The sequence below is a fragment of the Apiotrichum porosum genome, assembly GCF_003942205.1.
Source record: "Apiotrichum porosum strain DSM 27194 chromosome Unknown scaffold_9, whole genome shotgun sequence".
NCBI lineage: Eukaryota > Fungi > Basidiomycota > Tremellomycetes > Trichosporonales > Trichosporonaceae > Apiotrichum > Apiotrichum porosum.
This window is the reverse complement of record NW_021167116.1, coordinates 777,804-798,811: the sequence shown is the minus strand read 5'-3', so window position 1 is coordinate 798,811 and position 21,008 is coordinate 777,804. Positions and strand designations below refer to the sequence as shown.

Genomic DNA, 21,008 nt, shown 5'->3' with positions numbered 1-21,008 from the left:
GCTAGCACTCGTCTCGCTTCAACAACGACAACAGGCCCATTGCATTCCTCCCTCCCCCTCACGGTCCTTTCAACACCCAGCAATCCCCACATCGCCATCTCTTGCACGTGCTACGGGGTCTCGCACTACCCCTCCCCCCGCACACCACGTTCAACATGGCGCCCCGTCCACCCACCATCCTCTCTCTCATGTCCTCGACATCGTACCCTCCGGTGCCCAATGTCGACGACCTCGTCAACCTCCAACAGGCTATCATGGCCCAGTCGGCCGCCGTGGCCGGCAGGTTAACCGCAGCGGCAGCGGCCAGCGCAGCTGCCGGCGCCGGGGACGATGAGCGGCGAGGGAAGAAGGACAAGAAGCAGCGCGAACGAGAGTCAACTGTCGAGCGTGAACGCGCGGCACTGGCGGCCAACGAGCGTGCAGGCATGGCTCTTGAGGCCGTCGAGCGACGACGCGTTGATGTGCCTGGTGATTCAAAGATCAAACGCGAACGAGGTAAGTACAGTTTGTTCGGATCAAACGGAGAGTCGGTTGAGGAAAGGGGGAGAGAAGAAGCCGACCTTCGGGAGGGACGACCCAGGTCAGATCAAAGACATGGGCGCTGACCACTATAACAGTTTCTCCCGCGCCATCAAACGCATCATCAGCTTCATTTCGCCCACAACCTGGACAGGCGACATATGGCGGTATGCTGAACAAGAAGAAGAAGCCAAAACGTGTGCTGGACTCTGACGACGAGGGCTCTCGTGAGTTGACTCTGGCCGTTGTGTGCTCGTCTGGGCGTCCATGGGAAGAGTGTTTGTTTTTGATGACTAATGTTCCCAGCAGCCCACCCGACCCCACCACCCCACTCTGCGTCTACTTCTGGGCTCAAGCTCAAGCTCGCACCGGGCGGCCACCAAAAGTCTCGACCTCCATCCCATGCCGACCCCAGCCCAACCCCATCCGCCTCTACGGCCGGCACCCAGCCTCCCAACAACATTGACTGGTCCCTTCCTCCCAACCCCCAGCGCCCTCTGGTCCCTCCCCGTCCCGGCGTGCAGAAGCCCTTGAAGGCCGGCCCCAAGCGCCAGAGCGAGGTCGACGCCGACTACAGCGACAAGAAGGCGCCGTCCCAGATCGCCTGTCAGACCTTTTGGCAGAACATTGAGCCTTACATCCGCGACCTGCGCGAGGACGACCTGGCCATGCTCAACTTCAAGGCCGACACGCCCGACTCGTACACTATCCCCCCGCGTGGACGGCACTACACCGAGATCTGGGATGAGGAGGACGGCAACCCGCTCGGCACGACGCCGCGTTTCCCCATCCCGGCCATGCGCCATCCGAACGGCGCGCCGGCCATCGCCCACTTTGTGCCCTCGGAGACACGCGATCAGAACCTCGTCGAGGAGACCCGTGGCCTCGGTCCGATGACGGAGCGTATCGTTGCGGCCGTCATTGGCGGCACTGACATTGCCGCCGCCGCCAAGGAGGAGGCGCTCAAGATCCCCGAGCCCGACAGCGAGGCGAGCCGGGAAGCGAGCCGCGTCGACGTTGTCGATCTCGAGGACCGGGTCAAGAAGGAGCTCCGCTCAGTGATGCTTCTGGGAGACCACGAAGAGGTAAGCTTACACCCGGCCACAACTGCAAGCTGACAACACTACAGTTGGACCCGGCCAACCGCGAAGACGACGAGGTGACGTCTGCGCTGCGGCAGTGCCAGCGCCTACTGGCCAAGCAGACGGCGCTGAACGAGTCGCGCAAAGTCAAGCTCGCCAAGATTGCGCGCGACCGCCTCGCGTTTGGCGAGTACCAGTCTGTCCTCGACGACGCCGAGAAGCAGATCGAGGCGGCGTGGGCCAAGCGTATCAAGAAACACGGTTCGGGCGGCAAGCAGACGATCCAGGACGGTGTCGTGAGCGGCCACGGGCGCCCGACGGTCCCCGAGTCGCTCAAGCAAAAGCTCAGCCTGCGCCGGCGATGGATGGACACTGTGGGCCGCACGATGCGCGAGCGGCCCATGGGCGAGGTCATGGGCCTGCCTACCAAGAGCATATACGAGGGCATTGGCGACGAGGGCGGCGGCGACGACGACAAGGGAGCCGGCGACGAGTCGATGGAGGTCGACGAGATGGACGCCGACGAAGTGGACGGCACGGCAGTGTAGACAGCAGACACCGAGACAAGAGAGAGAGAGAGACAGACACACACAGAGTTGTTACCGTGTATGAATATAGTTCACATTTCAGAGTGTGTCACGCAGGCAACGAACAGGGAGGCAGAAGGCGGCAACGGCCACACTGGTATTTAGGGCAGCTGCTGCAGGTACTAGTGGCATCGTTACAGAGACGGACGCAATTAGAGAGCTGTAGTTTGTATGGGTTGTTTGTAGGTAAAGGCGACAGGGAGCAGTCGGAGACAAGGTACAAGCAAAATGTTCCTTACATGGAGACAAACGAGGCCTCGTTGAACATCCAGCCCTTGACGGGGATGGCCTTGCCCTCGATCTCAACGTTGAGGGTGGAGGGGTTGTGGTACTGGAAGATGAAGGGCTTGGCGCCAGTGACGGCCGACAGACCCTTGCGGATAACGTAGGGGATCTCGGCGAGGACGTCGACCTTCTCGATGAGGCCCGACCAGACGTCGGCGTTCATCGCGCTGACGCGGGCACGGCCGGCACCGTCCACGCGGTCGCCCTCCCACACAAAGGAGAGGCCGTGGGGGGCCATGTAGCTGGTCTCCTCGTCCTTCTCGGTCGTGAGGTGCTCGGCAATCACAATGTCCTTGGACTTGTTGGTGTACTCGCCCGCCTCGGGGGCGTGGGTCTGGCCGACGACGAGGAGCGCATTGTTGGGGATCTTGGACGCGTACACGAATCCAATGTTGACCTTGCTACGGCCAGAGTTCTTGCCCTTGGGTCCGTAGTCGTCCTGTAAAAGGCATCAGTAAGGAACGGCCGGCCGTTGCAGAAAACGTACAGTGGTGGTGAACTCCATCTGGATAGCGCGGACGGAACCGAGCTCCGACTCCTCGTTACCGCCGTTGCTGGCGAAGAAGGCAAAGTTCCAGCTCGAGGCGATGAGGTTGGGGCGCATACCCGACTGCATGGCGTGGACGAACATGGCCTCGCCCTTGGCGTCGACGATGGCGCCGTCGATGATGAGCGAACCCGAGGTGGTCATGAGGGGGAGGAAGCGACTGAAGAGTTAGTTAGCCCAAAACAACGGCCTTGTAACTCACTGAATAACAAACGCGTCGCGCTTGGTGGGGTCATTGCTGCCAAAGTTGGAGTAACCAGCCTGCTCGCCAGTACCGTACTTGGCACCGGGGGCATCGGCGGGCTTGGTGAACGTAATGTTGATCTGGACGTTCTTGTCGAGGTGGGCCGTGATGGCGTACGACTCCTCAGTCTCGGGAGTGCCAGTGTGCTTGATCTCCTGTTGGGTACAGTTAGGACCGGGTGTGGCATGCAACAATAAATAACCACACAAAGGGGTGGCAAAGAGGCGTTCGCTGGCAGGGCACGAGCCACCCGACAGGTTCCGGCGGCGCAAGGGCAAGCAAGTCACGCTCGCGCTCGCGCCGTTGAAACACGTTTGACTGGCAGCTCGCGCCTCGCGCCGCCACCACGTCCGGCCTGGGCTGTGGGGAATGGGACGCGGCCATCTGGGACCACCATCGTGTTATCACTCACAAACGCGTCCGACTTGGAGCTGCAGCCGTCGTGCTTGAAGCCGTTGACGTTGACCGACTTCCACGAGGTCTTCTTGGTGTGGGGGTTGTAGAGCTTGAAGGTCATCTGCGTGGTGGCAGGAATGAGGAAGACACTGTTGGGGCGTGAGCTAATACCCTTCGATGACAGCTTCCGATGCGGGCGGCGGGCCACCCACGGGCTAGCTAAACCTTTTCTGGCCTGCACCACCACCAACCGCGAACTCACCCAAGGAAGCTCCAGATGACCTGGACCATGAGGAACGAACCGTCCTCGAGGAGCGAGTAGTAGGTGTGGGTCTCGGTCTGGAAGCCGTGGCCGCTGATGGTCTTCCAGGCGGTGTCATCCTTGTCGAGCTTGCCAAAGCCAGAGGTGTTGGAGGGGAGGGGGAAGAAGGTGGGGCCCGAGGGCTCGTTCGACTCCTTGGTGCTGCTGCTGGCCCAGCGTCAGTTTCATTGCGAAATAGCAACATACCCGAACCAAGACATTATGATAGATGTGGTGTATGAGATAGAGAGAGACGGGAGAAGCGACAGGAAGATATAAACGGTGGTTGTTATGGAATATGATACGATGTGACGGAAAGAACTTGGTACACACAATCACGCACCAACGTCACTGCACACGGACGGGTGGGGTGGACTGGCAGTGGGCGAAGGTTATAACGGGGACACACAAATAAGCACCACCCCACGTGGGCGGTGTGACGTCAAACCCCCCGTGCCCCCGTCTTCCCCCATTTCTGGTCACTTGGTGTGGAAGTGTTGCCTTCACCTTACAAGCAGCACCGACAACTGCATGGGCAGACTGCACATGCCTGCGCGTCGATAATCTTTTGCACCTCAAAAGCCGCCATCGCTCGGCATCCATCCATCAACTTCACGTCCCCCTCTGAGCCTTTCATCATGGCGGGCAAGAAAGCTCCGGCGAAACAGCCACCAGCCAAGGACGAGCACAAGGAAGACGTGCAGCTGGTCCCCGCCGTGCAGGTAGAGGAAGACACGGACACGGACGGCCCCCTGCCGCTCTTGCCACTTGCCCTGTTTCTCATCCCATTTACCTCGTTTGCGCTCGCTCTCCATGGCCTGAACGCCGCACCGCTGTACAACTCGCTCCCGCTCCTGCGACCGCTTCGTTGGGCTGGAATGTTGCTCCAGGTCTGCTTCCTCCGGCGCGAGGAGACCAGGTCTCTGGGTTCGCTCTTCTTGCTGGCGTCTGCCACCACGGTTGGCGCGTTGGTCGTTGGCCGTCCTGCTATGCGGCTGTCGGTCCATTGGCTCGGCGACGTGGAAGGTGCTGCCGCGACATGGTTGTGGCTCGCCACAAACGACATGATCCAGGCCGTGGCGACGGTGGTTATTGTGAGTTTCAAGTGTCATAGGGCCGATAAGCTGACAGCAGTCGAGCAAGCGATCCAAGACGAGCCCTCTTTCCCTCTTCTTCAGCGTCCTCCTTGCCGTTACGCTGTGGACAGGCGACTGGGTGTGGAGGCAAATGTTCCAATGGCCTTCGCTCTCGGCAATCACCTCGGACTCTGAGCGAGCAGTGAGTTGTATGTATTGCATTGGAGCTAACCACCAGCTCCTCGCTGTCGTTGTGGTCTATGGTGTTCTCTCCGTCCTTTCTGCCGCCCCCGGCAAGTCCAAGCCAGGAGCAGAGGCCACCAAGAAGCCAGCGACCGTCAAGCGCGCTGTCCTCATCAATGCCGCTCTCATCCTCGTTGGCGGCCTGTACCTTGCGTATGGCCGCCCATTGCTGCGCGACTATGTTGCCAGTGACAGCCTCCGCGTCATCAGTTCCGAGCAAAGTGCCAGTGGACGCGTAGTCGTTATGGACCTCGACCACGAGCGAGGTGGTACCTTGCGGTTCATCCGTGCAGACCATTCCATCATTGGCGGTGTCTGGATCCGTTACCGTGACGGACCTCAAGGCAGGACGACCGAGTGGGCCGATTCGTGAGTTTGCTTCATAGCTAGCGTTGAAGCTGACAGCAGTGTCTTTGCCGCGTTTCCCTTGCAAGAAGTGGGCTTGTTGGCAGGGCCGGAGGACAGTGGCAGTGCGGCCAGCGCTGCTGTTCTGCGCAAGCTTCCCGAAGAGGACAAGGAGCGCGCACTCGTTATGTGAGCTGTTTCTTTCGCGCCGTTCCAGCTAACAACAGTGGCCTCGGTGTGGGCATTGGAGCCACCTTCTTCACTCTGCGCGGCCTCGCAGTGGACGTCGTCGGTGAGTATCCCCCCACCCCCCCTTGCTGTCTAACGGTCTCTAGAATTCGACCCGGCCGTCTACGACGCTGCTATCAAATACTTTCCACTCGGCCGCGTGCCTCCGGCTTCTGTGCATCTCATGGACGGCGCCAATTATGTCCATGACGCAGCGGTGGCGCGCCGCAAGGACCCGTCGCTCAAGAAATGGTCGTACATCGTGCAGGACTGTTTCTCGGCCGGCTCCCTCCCTGTCGAGCTGTTTACGCGCGAGTTTTGGAACAATGTCCAGGACATTGTCACCACGGACGGCGTGGTTGTCATGGTGGGTTTGAACGGGACCGCGCTCACGTTCGCTAAACCCTGCGCAGAACTTTGCGGGCAAGATTGACAGCCCTGCTTCGCGTACCGTCTTCCGCACGATCCTCGACGTGTTCCCCCAGTGCCGTGCCTTTGGCGACGAGTTTACTGTGCAAGACGGTCCTGGCCTAGTTGGCAACTTGGTGAGCATGGATCTGCGCGACGCGCGTGCCACGGGGGTCGTGGATGTTGACGTTCGTTCCCAGGTTGTCGTATGCTCGCCGTCGTCCGACGCTCTTCTTACCTTCCGCCCGTGGAAGTCCGAGGACACTCTGGGCTCCCCGCTGCGCGCACAGGTCTACTCGTCGTACCTCGACAAGGAAGTGGCCATTGACAGCCTCCTCTCGGACGCGGACCAGGCTAACCCGGCCCTGGTCCTCCGCAAGGGCCAACGACTGGATTACTGGGCCGACGCGCGCAGCTCGTGGGCTGCAATTGACAAATGTGGGTGTTAAAGTACGGCCAAGATCACCCGCTAATGACAGTCCTCACGCCCACCATGTGGATGGCGTACTAGATCTGAGATGAACATAGATGCATCCGGGGGCCGGCACTCTCTGTATTGTATGTCTAGGGGTTTACAGGAATTACTTCTATCGCGCGACCTGGCATTTCACCCTGCGTTGCATCGCGGCCACTGTCCCGGCGGTATCCCCCAGCATGCGCTTGAACATTGAACATTGAAACGTCTGACCTGACCTGTTTCCACTGACGGCGGCGGCTGTTCTTCCTTTTTGTTGTATTTTTACTGGAGGTTCACAGTCATCTCGCCAGCGATGGGGGTCTGGAACAGGTCCTGCTTCTGCTTGAAGCTCAGCTCCTTGCGCGACACGAGCCAGATGAGCTTTGCGAACGCGGCCTCGTGGGTGAGGTCGCCTCCGGGCAGGACGCCGATGGCGAGGAGGCGCACACCGAGCGCGTAGAGAGGGTAGATATTTGGGTAGTAGCCTGAAGAGTTAGCTCTGGTGGGCCACAGCGCGGCGTGGTAACCACGCAGCTAGCTATCGGCGCCAAACATGCCACAGCTAGCCCTGTACGGCTCCCACTCACATCCCGAAATGACCACGACGAGAATCTCGCGCTTGACAGCCGCCTCGAGGGCCTGGAGCACGCCGCTCTCCTCCTTGACGGGCAGGTTGCCGCTTCCGAACGCCGAGATGATGACGGCGCGGCAGGTAGGCATGGAGTGGATCTGGGCGGCGAGAACCGAGCCTGTGATGCCTGGGTAGATGGCGCACGACAGGACGGTGGGGAAGGCCTCGAGCTTGACGAGGGGAGGCGGGCGGGATGCCGAGCGCCGGGTGAGCGAGTCGAGGGGCGCTGGGCGTGTCAGTCAAGTGTGACAGGTGACAGGTTACGTGTTGGCCGACCACCTGGAACTCACAGATCTTGACGTTCAGACGCATCCAGTGAGGAACAGACGGGGTCTCAAACGCCTGGAGGTTGTCGGGCGACGCCTTGACAGCACTGTGGGGTTAGTTGGACTATACCCCCTCATGGCAGAGTTGGAGGCTGTGGGCGACATAACTCACCGGCATCCCTGCAGCACCTGGTGACAGAAGACGACACTGACGCCCGTGTAAGGCAGCGTGCCGGCAACCAGCAGCGACTCGAGGACGTTGTACCAGCCATCACTGCGGGGCTCGCGGAGGGGGATCTGGGCACCGGTGACGACGACAGGCTTTCCAGCGCCGGCGAACAGGAATGTGAGGATGGACGAGGTGTATGCCAACGTGTCGGTTCCGCTGAGGACGACAAAGCCCTCGTACGCGTCCCAGTGCTCGGAGATGAGCTCGGCGATGCGGTTCCAGTCTGTGACCTGTCAGTCACAGGTGTTCTCAGAAGGGGACATGCAGGCTCCGCCATTGACCCCCTCCGCCGCCGTCCATGGCTCGACGTGGTCTGGGAAGCCGCTGCTGCTCACCAGAGGGAGTCATCTCGCTCGAGTCCATGTGGTTCTCAAGGTCGAGGATCTCGTACAGGACCGTGTTTCCCTTGTCGTCGAGAATAGGTGTCCTGAGCGCGGGGTACTTCATGTCGCGTCCGACGCGCTTGGCGAGGACGGGCGCGCCGAATGCCTCGGCGGGGGCATCGCTCAGCTGCGGGTGCTGGCGGATACGCTTGAAAAAGGCGTCACGGGCAGTGACCTCGGAGATGGGCGCGTAGCCCTCGGACGTGGGCTCCGAGGCAATGGTGCCACCCGTGCCGAGGACGAGGACGCGGTGCTCGGTCGAGCCTGCGGGGCGAGGAGGGAGGGGAGGGGTCTCCATTTGCGGGAATGTGAAAGTTGATTGAGGAGAGGGAGGGAAGGGAGTGGGGCTGTGAAGACAACGGCCTGGGGGGGGGAAGATAAGCGGTTAGGTTGGCAGATAACAGGCGATGAAAACGGCTTGGAGGTGGGTGTCCACTCTCTGTTTTTTTTTTTCTCTGGGGATGATTATAAGACACCAAGGACACTGGCTGCTCGAGGGGAATGGGCAATGGGCGAAGAGGACAAGTCTAGGCGAAAGGGTAACGGCCACCGTCCAAAATGGGAAAACAAATGTGAGCAGGCATTTTCGATTTTCCCACTCGGCCACTGGCGTGCGGCGGCCCGCACATGGACGGTCGGCCTACGGTGGGAGGCCTCGGCTCGGCACCTGGAATGGGGAGACGGTGTCTCGTTTAGCTGGCTAGCGGCAACCCAGGCTGTGGGGCACCGGCGCACAGACCGCTCTGCAGGTCAAAGTAGAGGCCGATGTCCTCCTAATTCATGGATATTCGAAAACTCGGGGGGGGACCCTCACTTCCGCCAAGAACGCTCAAGAGCACCCCCCCACAGACACGCGACCATTGCGACGGGCTCTCGAACCACAGATAATCCCAAAACGCACGTCTGGATATCGCTGGATCACGCTGGATCACCGTGGCGTGCCTCGCGATTTGCCGATCCCGCCTGCTTGCTGCTTGCTGCTTGCGACTTGTGCCCACACCAATGCCCGACTACACCCTCTACGGCTTTGCCAACACGGCCAGCACGTCGACGCACTGGCTCCTCATCGAGCTCGCCGCAGCCTCGGGCGTCACGTACGACTTTGTCGACGTCAACTTTACCACGCGCGCGCAGAGGGACGCCACGTACCTCGCGCTCAACCCGCGCGGGCGCGTGCCGACACTGATCGTGGACGGGCACACGCCCGTGCCAGAGTCGACGGCGTGTGTGCTCGTCCTCGCTGAACGGCACCCGGCCGCACACTTCGAGCCCGCGCGCGACTCGCCGCTGCGTGCGCGGTTCCTCGAGACGCTCGTGTTTGTCGCCAACACGCTCCTGCCTGCGTTCCGCGACTGGTTCTATGCGGAAAAGGACCAGACAGACGGCATAGTCGCGCACGGTATCCGCCTGCTGGCGCTCCAGCGCATCAAGGGCGTGTTTGAACAGCTCGACGCGCAGGTCAAGGAGGGCGGATACCTCGTGTCCACGGCTGACGAGGGACCCACGGCCGTCGACTTTCTCTTCGCGGCCACCCTCAGCTGGGATGCGTTCGTGGACCGGCTGGCGGGCACGTATCCCAACCTGCAAACATACAAGAGCCTGATGCGGTCTCGGCCGTCGTGGAAGGTGTTGAACGACAAGGAAGGCATCGAGAGCGAGCTCGCGGACGGTATCAAGCCTTGGGAGGAGCAGTATCTGGACTTTTAGGATTCGAGTGCCGGGAGAACGATGTCTGTCGCGCAAACTGCACAAACCTGCACCTCATCTGTTGTCAACTGGAAAATGGTATGCAAAATGATATGACGAATCCCTATCTAGGCTCTCTAGCTACGTCCATAAGTACCCGTCCAGAACGCGGGCGGGAGCTCGCCCACAAAGTCGGCATAGGGCCTCTCGGCAAGCATGAGCTCGCCCTCGGCGAGCCAGTCGACGGCGACGACAGCACGGAAGCGGTCCGTGGCAATCTTGACAAACTCGGGGTCGTTGGCCGAGCTGGGGGTGAGGACCGCGCGGGCAAGCGAGGCGGTCGGCGAGGCGGGGCCGTCCGACGACGCCGGAGACGATGCGGCAAAGACCTCGAGCTGCTCGCGAGCCTCACGGGCGCGTTTCCTGCGCAGGCTCTTGGACGACATGGCCGGGGCGGCGGCGTCGGCGGACGCGACCGAGCCGGTCGAGCCGCGGCGAGCACCGGCGGCACGGGCGACGAGGTCGAGGTCCAGGCGGGCCGTGGCGAGCCAGTCGTGCGCGAAGAGGACGAGCTTGGAGGCCTTGGGCGCACTGCGCGTAGGCTCAAAGGCGGCACCCTCGACGGCGGCGTGCAGGCCACGGAGCCTCGAGTTGAGCACCGACACCTGCTGGGTGGGGGTGACGAGGCGGCGAGCATCGAGGTGGTAGAACTGGATGCTGTTGTTGGGGTGCACGAGCAGGAGAAGCGGGTGCGTGGGCGTGAATGCCAATGCGACGGGAGCAGTGGGGAGAGTAGGGAGTAGGGCGTGGAGCTGGAGAGTGTCGAGGTTGAAGATGGTCACCTTGCCACCCAGGTCCGAGGTGGAAAGCCACTGTCCATCCTCGCTCGCGGCCATACCGGTGACCCAGGGGGCTGGGCCGGAGGGGGTCTCGTCGTCCGAGTCCGAGTCCGAGTCCGAGTTGTCGCTGTCCTCGCCCATCGAGACGTCCTCGTCAACCTCGGCAGCCTTGCCGCCGCGGCGCCTCCTACGCCTGCCGCCCTTTGCAGGGACGACGGAGCGACCGCCAACCAGGGAGTGCTGGGCGCAAAGCAGCGGACGACGGCGACACCGCCGCGGTCCTCGTTGGGCAGCTCGGCAACGACAACGTTGGCGGTAGCGGCCAGAGCGAGGACGAGGCGGCCCGAGTCGGGAGTGAAGAGGAGCGACGAGGCACCGCAGCCGCGCTGGGCAAGGGCAAGGTGCTCGAGGGCAGGGGACGAGGCGAGGTCGGTAACAAAGTCGCGCACACGCACGGGACGGAGTGCACCCGAGGGCATGGTGGCGAGGTGGAACAGCTTGGTCTCGTACAGGTCCGACACGGCAAGCCACTGGCCATCCGGCGAGACGGCCGACGAAATGAGGTTGGTGCGAAGCTTGAGGTCCATCTCGAGCACCTTCTCCCATCCCTGGTCGTCATCGAGGACACGCCAGATGCCGACACTGCGGTCCTTGCGGCCAACAACGAGACGGCCACCGCGCGACACTGCGAGACGGCCCTGGCCGCGACCACCGCCGCACATGGGCAGCTTGCGCGAGTAGGCCTCCTCAAACACCACGCGCGAGTTCTGCTTGTCCTTGCCGAGAGGGTTACGGAGCTTCTCAGCAAGAAGCTCGGGGGCAGCAGCCGGGGTGAGCGCCGGGGTCATGTCCCAACCGCCCGAGGCGAGGATCGGGGCCAGGCCGGGGTTGAGCGGTGCTGGCGAAAGCGGGTGCGAGGCGGGGACGGGGACGTAGGTGGGGAACACGGCGAGGGCGCGAACGTCGTGGGTGTGGATACGCTTGGTGGCAGTCAGAGCCCACTGGGCGGGGCCGTTGGCCTGCGGCAGAGCAGTGAACTGGCAGACACGCTGGTCGGGGCCCGACGTGAACACTGTCCTGCCACCGGGGCCAATGGCCATGCACATGCCGTCGGCCTTGTGCGAGCGGAACGATTGCCTCTGGGCCATCGTTGATGGGTCCCAGAACGTCACGCTTCCCAAAGAGTCCGAGGTGACGATTGTGCCGTCACTGTTGTTTTGGTCAGCTAAAGCGACAATGCAAAGAAGCCCATAGCTAACTCACGGCAAGACGCCAACACCCCACACGATAGTGCCCTTGTGGCCACCCTTCTTGCCCTTGGCAACCTTCTCCACAACGGCACGGCCCTTGAGCGTAACACGGCCCAGGGGGGTACCGGCCGTCGACGGTGCGGGCAGCTCCCAGCGGCGGAACGACGAGTCCGAGTTACCGGTGACGAGGTAGGTGTCGCGCCACGCCCACTCGCCGGTCTCCTCCTGAACGAGCTTTGGCACACCCCAGGCGACCGACACGGTGCGGGTGCGCGAGGGAAGCGCGTCCGAACGCAACAGGTGGGCCGGGGCACCCTCGAGAGGAGCGACGTTGGGGCCAAACGGAGGGGTAATGGAGACAAAGTGGAGGTGAGGCGAGTTGGTGGTCAGGCAGAGCAGCTCCTGCGTCGGCGACACGCTCATGGACCAGAGGGGCGGCGAGGGGATCGGGTAGGTCTGCAGGACACGGCCAGTCTCGAGACAGCGCTCGGTGAGCTCGGTGCTGTCCGAGCCGGCAGTGAACAGGCGCAGGTCGGACACACGGGGAACGTTGTAGGGCTTGGTGTGGAAGTTTTCAACGTCACGGATCACGAGCGACATGACCGAGATGGTCGGGTGGGTGAGGGTGGGCGGGAGGGTCTTGGGGGGGATGTGAGCATAGGAACTCACGACACCAAAACACATGTGGCAAACCCCAGTCTGGGTGGGGATCACGACTTACCTTCTCGAGCACCCAGTTGCCCATGCCACCTTGCTCGGCCGAGACATACTCCCAGACCTCTACCTCGCCATTGTCACGAGCGACAACAAGAGCGCCGAGCTCGGTGCCCTCACGGGCCTTGCCCTTGGCGACAGTTGCGGCAGTGGAGGGATCGCGCGCGAGGGGGAGCGGGAGGGGCGCAAAGGCGAGGGCGGTGATGGGGGAAGGGGTGTGGTCAAAGAAGCGGATGCGGTGGAGGGGGAGGGTAGGCGCGTGTGTTGGAGCGGGCATGCTGGGCAAGTGGTGTGTCGAGCACGCGGTGTTGGTGTTGCTCGATGCCTAAATGCACTTCAATGCTGCATGCAAGAGCGCTCACCATCCAAAATTCCTGGCCGGTCGGTCCTGGGCCACAAGTGGAGTGATAACAATTGCCTCCGGGTGGCGGAATATGACACGCAATAAATGTCTCGAGTGACATCAGCTTGTGCAGCTGTGGGTGCGTTTTGGTGATCCAGTACGACCTGTTGGATCGCGTTGGGTCCTTCATACAACAACCAAGTCGCTCGCGCTAGACACCTACTCGTGCTCCTGACATGGCACCGCAGCCGCCCGCCCCAGTGGCGCAGTCGCGTCCATGGCCAGCGGCATCGCCGCCAGCACTTCTCATCGCCATCATCGACCTGCACCCGCTCGCATGGTCGCTGCTCTCCAGCCTCGCGCCAGGACCAGAGCCTGTCCACACCCATGCCGACAAGGAGAAGGAGAAGGCCCCCATATCGCCCATTTCGCTCGAGGAGTTTGTGACCATCCTTATGGTCTTTCTCAATGCACACCTCGCCAGCAGATGGGGCAACGAGGTGGTCGTGTACGGTGCGACGGCAGGGAAGGCGTGAGTTTAGCCAAGTGGCTCTCGTATTAGCTGACAACAGTGCCCTCCTGTACCCACCCCCGACCGAGGCTGGTCCTTCGCGCCCCAACCCCAACATCTACCGTCCCTTCCAGCTCCTCGACTCGCAGTTTGAAGCAAGGCTAAAGGCAGCAGTAGCGGAGGAGGAGCAGCGTTTGGAAGCGGCCGGCGGCAGTGGCCTCAATGGTGAGCTGTCCGTTCGTAGGCCGGAGCTGACAACAGACCCTCCATCTCTTGTTTCTGCCTTGACAAAGGCGCTGTGCTGTGGGTTAAAACACACGGACTACGACCTGACCCATTAGACATCAACCGCAGGCGACCACCCGAGGCGGCGGCGTCCTCGCTCACTGCCGACACCAATGGCACACAAACGTCCAACCCCGAGGCGCTCGAGTCGCGTATTCTTGTTTTGAATGCCACGCCTGGAGGAGCCGAGGACGCGGCTGCAGACAGCGGCAAGACGGCCAAGGCGTCTGGTGGAAGTGGCGGCCAAAGGGGCTATGTGGGCCTCATGAACTGTGTGTTCGCCGCACAGAAGGCGGTGAGTGGAATCCTCCAGTGTGCTGTTCCCAGTGCAGTGTAGTTTCACGGGGACAGGAAACTGGCCTGGACATGGCCACCTGGTAGCCAACAACTTTGTTCTGACGGACAGAAAATCCCCATCGACGTTCTCACCCTCCCACCCGAGAGCACCAAGACGGCACCGCCCATCTTCCTCCAGCAGGCCGCCTACCTCACAAAGGGAATCTACTGGCGGTGGAATGGTCGTGGTGGCCTCTTGCAGTATCTCCACGTAAGCTTGAACTTGTTTGACCTTAGCTGACCCCAGTCCATCTACCTCCCACCAGCGTCGCTCCGCCTCCACCCCTTCACCCTCCCTCCACAGGATGCGGTCGACTTCCGCGCCGTGTGTTTCTGCCACCATGATGTCGTCGACGTCGGCTTTGTGTGCAGCGTGTGCTTGAGCAGTGGGTAACGCAAGGGGCCTGCCACGCTGACCCAGCAGTTTTCTGTGAAGCCAAGCCCCTGTGCAAGATGTGCGGGTGCGTACAACCCATTTCCCCACGACCACATGAACATGGACATGACCACTGACGTTTTGCAGAACCCGTTTCCCAGTCAAGGCCCTTGCGACTCTCAAGCAGCTCGTGGCCAACGTGGAGCCTATCCCTGTCCCTGCCACGGTCCCGCCGCCGCGCCTCACCAAGCCCAAGCCGCCAGCTGCAGCTGCCAACGGCGGCGCGGGCGGCTCGTCTGCGTCTGCGTCTGCGTCTGCTCCGGGACACGCACCGGTCGCATCGGGGAATGGCGAGCCGGAGGTGATCGTCATTGACTAGAGATAGGCGAGCGAGGCGCGCGGACGACATGTGGATGTATAACGAGCACGGGAGCGCGCTCGGCTGGGCGCTGGGCGCTGGCGCTTATCGCGACTTTTGTAGACCCACCCCCGTCCCCCGCGCTGGTAGCTCCGTTCCCTCCCGTGTCCACCGGGCCGTGCTGGCTGGCGCGGCGCGATACACGCGACCGACGTGTACGCGCGCAGGGCGTGCCCACGATTGTGGGTTAGGACATGGTGGGCAGTGCATGATGATGACCATGTGTACGAATCTGTCTGCGTGTGTGTGTGTGTGGAGATTGTGTGAGCAAGGGATATTGGACCGACCATTAGACGCAGGGTACCGGAGTGTGCTACCAGCGCGTCCAATCCGACCCCCCGCGCGCGCCCAGCTCGGCTGTGCATGTCGTTAACAAGTCGACTCGGCGAGTTGCCCGCGCGCCTGCCGGCCTCGCGACGTGTGCTTGCACGTTGCTTGCGGGGGGGTTGCTGCACGTGCCGATTGTGCGCGGGGGGGTCTAGGAGCTAGGGGGGGCGTTTGCGGCGTGGAATTGAGTGGGCGGAGCGGGGGCAGCGACGACGTCAGGTGAGACGCGACGGGCCGACGTGAGATGGTGAGACTGTCCGCTTTCTGTGAACTGTGTAGCATCGGGGGTATCGTGAGCATGAGACAGACCCACGATGGATACTGTGGCCTGCCTGTGCTATCTATCTATCTATCTGTGGGAGCTGATGGCCTGATGTGGCGGGGGAATGCTGATAGGCCGGGGGGGAGTGTGTATACAGTGACGGGAATGTCCGATGGGTGAGACGTTATCGGCGGCTTGTTCCTGGCAGTGTGACGGGTGGCTGTGACACACCCTCCTGGGTGGCGGATCCCCCGGGGCGGGTGGGGGTGGGCCGTCTCCGATCACAACGGACGACGACATACATCTGCCCCCCATACATCGTCTCCCCCGTCGTCCAGCGAGCGCTATATAAGCCAGTCTCTGGACTCGTGTATCCCCTCTCTCTCTCTCTTTCTCTTTCTCTTCTCTCTCCTCCCTTCATAGCCCCCTACCCCTCCGGAGAGACACAACGGAGCAACACTATATCCCATCCCACACACACACCACAACAACAACACCGCAAGTTGCCACCCGAAATGGCCGACCTTGCTGCCATCCTCGAGCTCCTTCGCGGGCTCGACGCCAAACACGAGAAGCTCGCTGCACAGGTACGTCTGATCTACCTGCCCCACGCCCCACGCCTCGTGCCTCTACAGATAAGCGGACGTCTGCATGTATATCCATCCATCCACCATCTCGCCCAAATCTCCCCATCGCACGTTGTTGACACCTCCTCCCAGGTAGAGTCGATTGCCGCCCAGCAGCAGCGCACCTCCTCCATCCCTCCCTCGCCCTTGCAATCCGGCATCGACAACATTCCCTGCGGTCCCGCTGGACCGTGGGCCATCGCCTCCCCGTCCCCACGCGGCGGCGGCGTCGAGGCCCTCCGTCTCGCCTCGAGCCTCGGCACGTCGCCTCCCCCGCCCCACACCCCCTTTGGGGGAACCTCGTTCTCGTCCACGTCGGGTCCCAGCGGCATTGCGCTCGGACTCGCCGCTGCCCAGGCCAATGGCTCTGGCTCTGGTTCGGGATCGCGCAGCACCCCCGTCGTCAACGGCACGGGCAAGGGTGTCAACGGCAGCAGCTCGTCGACCAACGGACACGTGCACCGCAAGTCGGATGCCAGCGCTGCGTCTGGTGACGCCACGCCGGCCAAGAAGGGCCTGTACCCATCGCGTGTGGTGCTGACCAGTGAGTGCAACAAGGTGTGGAGCTGGTGGGCTCCCCCGGACTGCGCTTTCCCTGTGTTTTGCAGACTAACCCCGCACAGCATACCCTGGCCAGGCTGGTATCGACCCCGTCCCCGTATCGTGGGGTGCTGGCCGTGAGTGAAGACAGAAGGTAGAGAGGTGGGTTGACTGACACTGTATAGCCGATGCCCGCGACCGTGGACCCGTGGTGTGCAGCCGTATCGCAAAGAACCTCACCATCCGTAACTCGATCGGCGCCCACGCCGGTAGCTACAGCATCTACCGTGCCCTCTCCATCGCCATGGGCCAGCTTCGTCCCGACTGGCGTCCCGACCTCACCAACACTCACGTGGGTGACAAATCTGGGCACAGACCCATGCTGACTTGTACAGCCCCCCTTCGTGCTGCCCCCTCGCCCCGGATGGTTTGGCGACGGCACTGGCGCCTCCCCTGCCAACCTGAACGCCAAGGACCTCAAGATTGTGTCGTTTGACCCTTGGGGTGCCATGTCGCAGGAGATTTGGGGACCCGAGTACTTGGCTGGTCTGGACGTGCGCCCGACCATTGCCCAGACAAAGGCACACATCAAGATTGAGGAGCTGGACGTGCTCGCGCGCAAGGGCGAGTTCCCCATTGACGGCGAGATTGTCATCAAGTCGCCCGAGCTGGCCGCGTTCCCGGGCGTCGACCAAGGTGTCGAGATCAACACATACAAGGCCGCCATCGACCCCGTGTGGTACCTCCCCGGCGTGGCTGCCCGTCTGGGTATTGACGAGAGCACGCTGCGCCGTGCGCTGTTTGAGGACACGGGCGGCATGTACCCCGAGCTCCTCACGCGTCCGGACATTAAGATCTTCCTCCCCCCCATTGGCGGCATGACCGTGTACATTGTCGGCGACCCCGCCAGGCTGTCCGACCCCAACACCGAGGTCACCTGCCGCCCGCACGACTCGTGCTCTGGCTCGGACGTGTTTGGCTCGGATATCTGTACTTGCCGGCCATACCTCATCTTTGGTATCTCCGAGGCCATCAAGGCCGCCCAGCGCGGCGGTGTGGGAGTCGTGGTCTACTTCCAGAAGGAGGGCCGCGCGCTCGGCGAGGTGACAAAATACATGGTGTAGGTGTCTTTAACCTCCTAGGCCTTCTTTCCACCTGCTGACAAGTTTCTTCAGCTACAACCGTCGCAAGCGCGGCGGAGATACCGCGGCCGAGTACTTCAACAACACGTCGTGTGTCGCGGGAGTCAAGGACGCGCGCCACCAGGCCCTCATGCCCGACGTGCTGCACTGGCTGGGCATCACGCACATCACCAACCTCATCTCGTGAGTACCCAGTACCCCGGGACGACCAACACTGTTATAGAACGAAGGTGCTAACCATTTCACCCAGCATGTCCGACATGAAGTACGACTCGATCGTCGGCAGCGGCATCACCGTCCAGAACCGATACGAGATCCCAGACGAGCTCATCCCGGCCGACGGCCGTGTCGAGATTGACGCCAAGATCCAGGCCGGATACTTCTCCAAGAAGAAGGTCACAGAGGAGACGGTCAAGGAGACAAAGGGCCGTAACTGGGAGGACCTCGTGCACTAGTGGGGACGTGACGTCCGGCCCCCCAAGCCTGTTTCAACTTTCCACATAAACCACTCTCAATAACTCCCTCCCTCCCTCCCTCACTTAGTTGTCCTTGTCGCCTCTGCGGCCCGGCGTGCACGCCGGTTCAGTTGTTCTCGTCTCCATGCATGGTTCATTTCGCGCGCATCTGGTTGCACGTTGATGGGGGATCAACATTGGTTTATGGCAACGTTTTTTTTTTTGGTGGCTGCGGTGTTTGGACCTCCACAAAATGTGTATGTAGTTGCAGAACTGCTGGATCAACGCTGTACGTAAAGAACATTGAACCAGTCCGTCTGATCAAACCTGTCGCGGTCATGGAGGACATCCAGATCCAGACCCTTGGCCAAGTTTGTTGGGCCCGCGTCGAGACGCCATCGTGGATAGTGGGAGTGGGCGCTGGCAACCCCCGGGGAGCTGTTGAGCTCAAACCAACCAGCAGCTAGCTGCCCACCAGTGCCCGGGTCAAAGGAAAAAGGGGGCCAGTAGTCCGTTGGTGCGTGGACGGTCTGTTGTATGTACATGAATGAGTACCGAGCCGGGAACACTTGTATGGGTTTCGAGGTGGGGGCATCGCGTTCGCTGCTGACATTTCCTGAGTACATACCGACAAATCACGGCGCATCGTCGCAGGCGCGCAAGGAAACGCAGAAACCCACAGCCGTCCAGTCCAGTCCAGATTTCGTTGCGCAAGTTTGGGCAGAAGTGCAGTACCAAAGAACAAACAAATGGCGATGCATTTTTTTTTTTAAAAAAAAAAAGGGTGAAGGGGTGGCGCTGAGAACGGCAAAAAACAAGCACATACGAAGAGGTGTCTACGAGCCCAGGTGCCAGGTGGACCTGGGGACGCCAAAAGACAAAAAATATGGGTTTTAAGTGAACGAAACGGAGGAGCAGAAGCGCTCTGGGGGTGAAGTAGGTAGAAGAGGAGGCGTCCGGTGATGGAGACGTCCGTGACCGAAGAGGGAGGAGCAGAAGCGATTTCCGGGTGAAGTAGGTGAAAAAGAGGAGGCATCGAGTGTTGGAAACGTATGTGACCGTTATGTTATTTACAACGGTCCAGCGGGGTGTGCTGCGGTTTCCTACCAAGGGACGAGTGTGTGGTCCTAGGTCCTCGTCGGGGCACACACGAGCGGCGTGGTGAGCATCGCAGTTGACACAGACATGGCGGTAAAGACAGCGGCCGTGCGGATTTTATACCAGGCTGCGGCACGCCATGCCGGCGTTGAACGGCGTGCAGAGGATGCTCGACGTCGTGGATCCCTCGGGAACAGGCTTCAGCTGTGCAGGCTTAAGCTTGGCGAATGGGTTCTTAAAAAGGGGTTTCGACTTGACGGCCTTCATGACGACCTCTCGGGGACGACGGCGTGACCCTCGATGTCGGAAGTCTTGGCAGAACCAATGGTGGAAAAACGGACTTCTCGATGTCCGCGTCGACGGCACCCTCCATGTTCTGCAGAAGCGATGCCTTCAGGCTCTTACACATGTTGTGAACTGCCGATGCCGAGAGGGAGAGCTTGTGGGTCGCCGGAGAAGACGTCATGATTTGCGGCGCGACGTTGGAGACGTTGGAAATGCGGGCGGAGCGACGATAGGGCGGCATGGGCTCGTTAAAGTGGACCGACTGGCGACGCGCGGGGCCGGAAGAGCTGCTCGCCCAAAAGAGGTAAGCACCCATGGGGGACAATCTTTTGGGCGAGGACGAAGTCGACCAGGTAAGCCTTCCTGTTGGGCGTACTGGTGTCCTGGCCCCAACTGCCCACTTGCGCGTCTTTTTTTTTGTTCATTGTCACCGCGGGCGACACAAGGTAGGCACGCTCGCGATTCCGAATGTCCATGGTTGGGTTGTGCCGGTCTGGTTCGGGGGCTTCGTTGACGAGGTGGTCGCGCGGGCGGCGGCAAGTGGGTGAAGTGTGTAACCTCTGCTACCCTGGAAACACTCAGAGAAGGGGGTGTTTCCAAGGAGAAAACGAGCGAGCTGCAGCGGCGGTCAGAACCGCGCCAGCAGAAGGCATGAAGGAAACTCACACGAGGGAGGACACAGGTGTTGGGGGAAGAGGCGAGGATGGCTGTTCAACGGCACAGGCGGGAGAAAGAAATGGTCGGAAGCAAGACAAGGACCAACGGGGGTGGAGTCAACAAGAGCAAGCGCGCGGGGCGCGTGTGACCCAGATGCCTCGATAGGCCTCAGCGGATCAGCGGATCAGCGTGGTCTGGCTTGATTCCATGCTCCCACTTGCACCTCTCCGCTTCATCAAAACACAACAACACTCTCGTCACTCGTCTGGTGATGTGGTGCCCATGCTACAGCGCCGTCACGAAATTTGTTGACGGTGACTGTATATCTCGCCAGCAAAATCAGTCAAAGCAGAACTGGGCGGAAGGCGTTGGTGCCACATGTCGGACTAGCGGCACCACTTTTGGCGGCGCTCGCTGGTTGTGTTCAACCGGACTGGATCGCAGCTGTCACGCTCTCCCCTCTCCTCTCTCCACTGCCTCCCATGATGATATGGTGTCTGGTTGTACGTTGCTGGGATAATGGGATGGGCTGGTGGCAAGAGTGGAGGGGTGCACGTGAGAGAGACGAGTAGTATGGGCGTGTGGACCGCTGCCGCGCTGGCCTCGCCCAAATCTGGTTTGGAGACTCCCA

The 21,008-nt window shown here is 61.4% G+C and overlaps 9 protein-coding genes across 9 annotated transcripts; 5 read left to right on the top strand and 4 right to left on the bottom strand.

Annotated features, from left to right (window-relative positions):
- Positions 1–155: 155 nt before the first annotated feature.
- NGG1 (Transcriptional regulator) lies at positions 156–2,149 on the top strand (the record flags this gene model as incomplete). The annotated part of the gene is made up of 4 exons (XM_028624819.1): positions 156–495; positions 618–746; positions 826–1,604; positions 1,649–2,149. The coding sequence occupies 4 exons, from the start codon at positions 156–158 to the stop codon at positions 2,147–2,149; spliced, it is 1,749 nt and encodes a 582-aa protein (XP_028474987.1).
- Positions 2,150–2,423: 274 nt separating this feature from the next.
- On the bottom strand, positions 2,424–4,182 carry SVF1 (putative cell survival pathways protein; the record flags this gene model as incomplete). The annotated part of the gene is made up of 6 exons (XM_028624818.1): positions 2,424–2,912; positions 2,961–3,180; positions 3,223–3,419; positions 3,677–3,809; positions 3,923–4,123; positions 4,169–4,182. 6 exons carry the CDS (start codon positions 4,180–4,182, stop codon positions 2,424–2,426), a joined length of 1,254 nt encoding a protein of 417 aa, XP_028474986.1.
- A 417-nt stretch (positions 4,183–4,599) lies between these two features.
- On the top strand, positions 4,600–6,772 carry EHS24_009539 (uncharacterized protein; the record flags this gene model as incomplete). The annotated part of the gene is made up of 8 exons (XM_028624817.1): positions 4,600–5,055; positions 5,096–5,239; positions 5,276–5,649; positions 5,689–5,814; positions 5,853–5,917; positions 5,961–6,220; positions 6,267–6,699; positions 6,741–6,772. The coding sequence occupies 8 exons, from the start codon at positions 4,600–4,602 to the stop codon at positions 6,770–6,772; spliced, it is 1,890 nt and encodes a 629-aa protein (XP_028474985.1).
- A 228-nt stretch (positions 6,773–7,000) lies between these two features.
- On the bottom strand, positions 7,001–8,525 carry EHS24_009538 (uncharacterized protein; the record flags this gene model as incomplete). Its single annotated transcript, XM_028624816.1, has 5 exons — positions 7,001–7,203; positions 7,306–7,575; positions 7,640–7,722; positions 7,788–8,067; positions 8,180–8,525. 5 exons carry the CDS (start codon positions 8,523–8,525, stop codon positions 7,001–7,003), a joined length of 1,182 nt encoding a protein of 393 aa, XP_028474984.1.
- Positions 8,526–9,229: 704 nt separating this feature from the next.
- EHS24_009537 (uncharacterized protein) lies at positions 9,230–9,934 on the top strand (the record flags this gene model as incomplete). The annotated part of the gene is made up of 1 exon (XM_028624815.1): positions 9,230–9,934. One exon carries the CDS (start codon positions 9,230–9,232, stop codon positions 9,932–9,934), a length of 705 nt encoding a protein of 234 aa, XP_028474983.1.
- A 116-nt stretch (positions 9,935–10,050) lies between these two features.
- On the bottom strand, positions 10,051–12,993 carry UTP4 (U3 small nucleolar RNA-associated protein; the record flags this gene model as incomplete). Its single annotated transcript, XM_028624814.1, has 4 exons — positions 10,051–10,953; positions 11,013–11,961; positions 12,016–12,641; positions 12,724–12,993. 4 exons carry the CDS (start codon positions 12,991–12,993, stop codon positions 10,051–10,053), a joined length of 2,748 nt encoding a protein of 915 aa, XP_028474982.1.
- A 302-nt stretch (positions 12,994–13,295) lies between these two features.
- On the top strand, positions 13,296–14,946 carry TFB4 (RNA polymerase II transcription factor B subunit 4; the record flags this gene model as incomplete). The annotated part of the gene is made up of 8 exons (XM_028624813.1): positions 13,296–13,591; positions 13,632–13,795; positions 13,832–13,873; positions 13,912–14,150; positions 14,193–14,402; positions 14,439–14,577; positions 14,616–14,652; positions 14,715–14,946. The coding sequence occupies 8 exons, from the start codon at positions 13,296–13,298 to the stop codon at positions 14,944–14,946; spliced, it is 1,359 nt and encodes a 452-aa protein (XP_028474981.1).
- Positions 14,947–16,089: 1,143 nt separating this feature from the next.
- Positions 16,090–18,337, top strand: EHS24_009534 (uncharacterized protein; the record flags this gene model as incomplete). The annotated part of the gene is made up of 6 exons (XM_028624812.1): positions 16,090–16,744; positions 16,824–16,877; positions 16,926–17,092; positions 17,136–17,860; positions 17,916–18,065; positions 18,133–18,337. 6 exons carry the CDS (start codon positions 16,090–16,092, stop codon positions 18,335–18,337), a joined length of 1,956 nt encoding a protein of 651 aa, XP_028474980.1.
- A 1,215-nt stretch (positions 18,338–19,552) lies between these two features.
- EHS24_009533 (uncharacterized protein) lies at positions 19,553–20,036 on the bottom strand (the record flags this gene model as incomplete). The annotated part of the gene is made up of 2 exons (XM_028624811.1): positions 19,553–19,639; positions 19,773–20,036. 2 exons carry the CDS (start codon positions 20,034–20,036, stop codon positions 19,553–19,555), a joined length of 351 nt encoding a protein of 116 aa, XP_028474979.1.
- Positions 20,037–21,008: the final 972 nt, after the last annotated feature.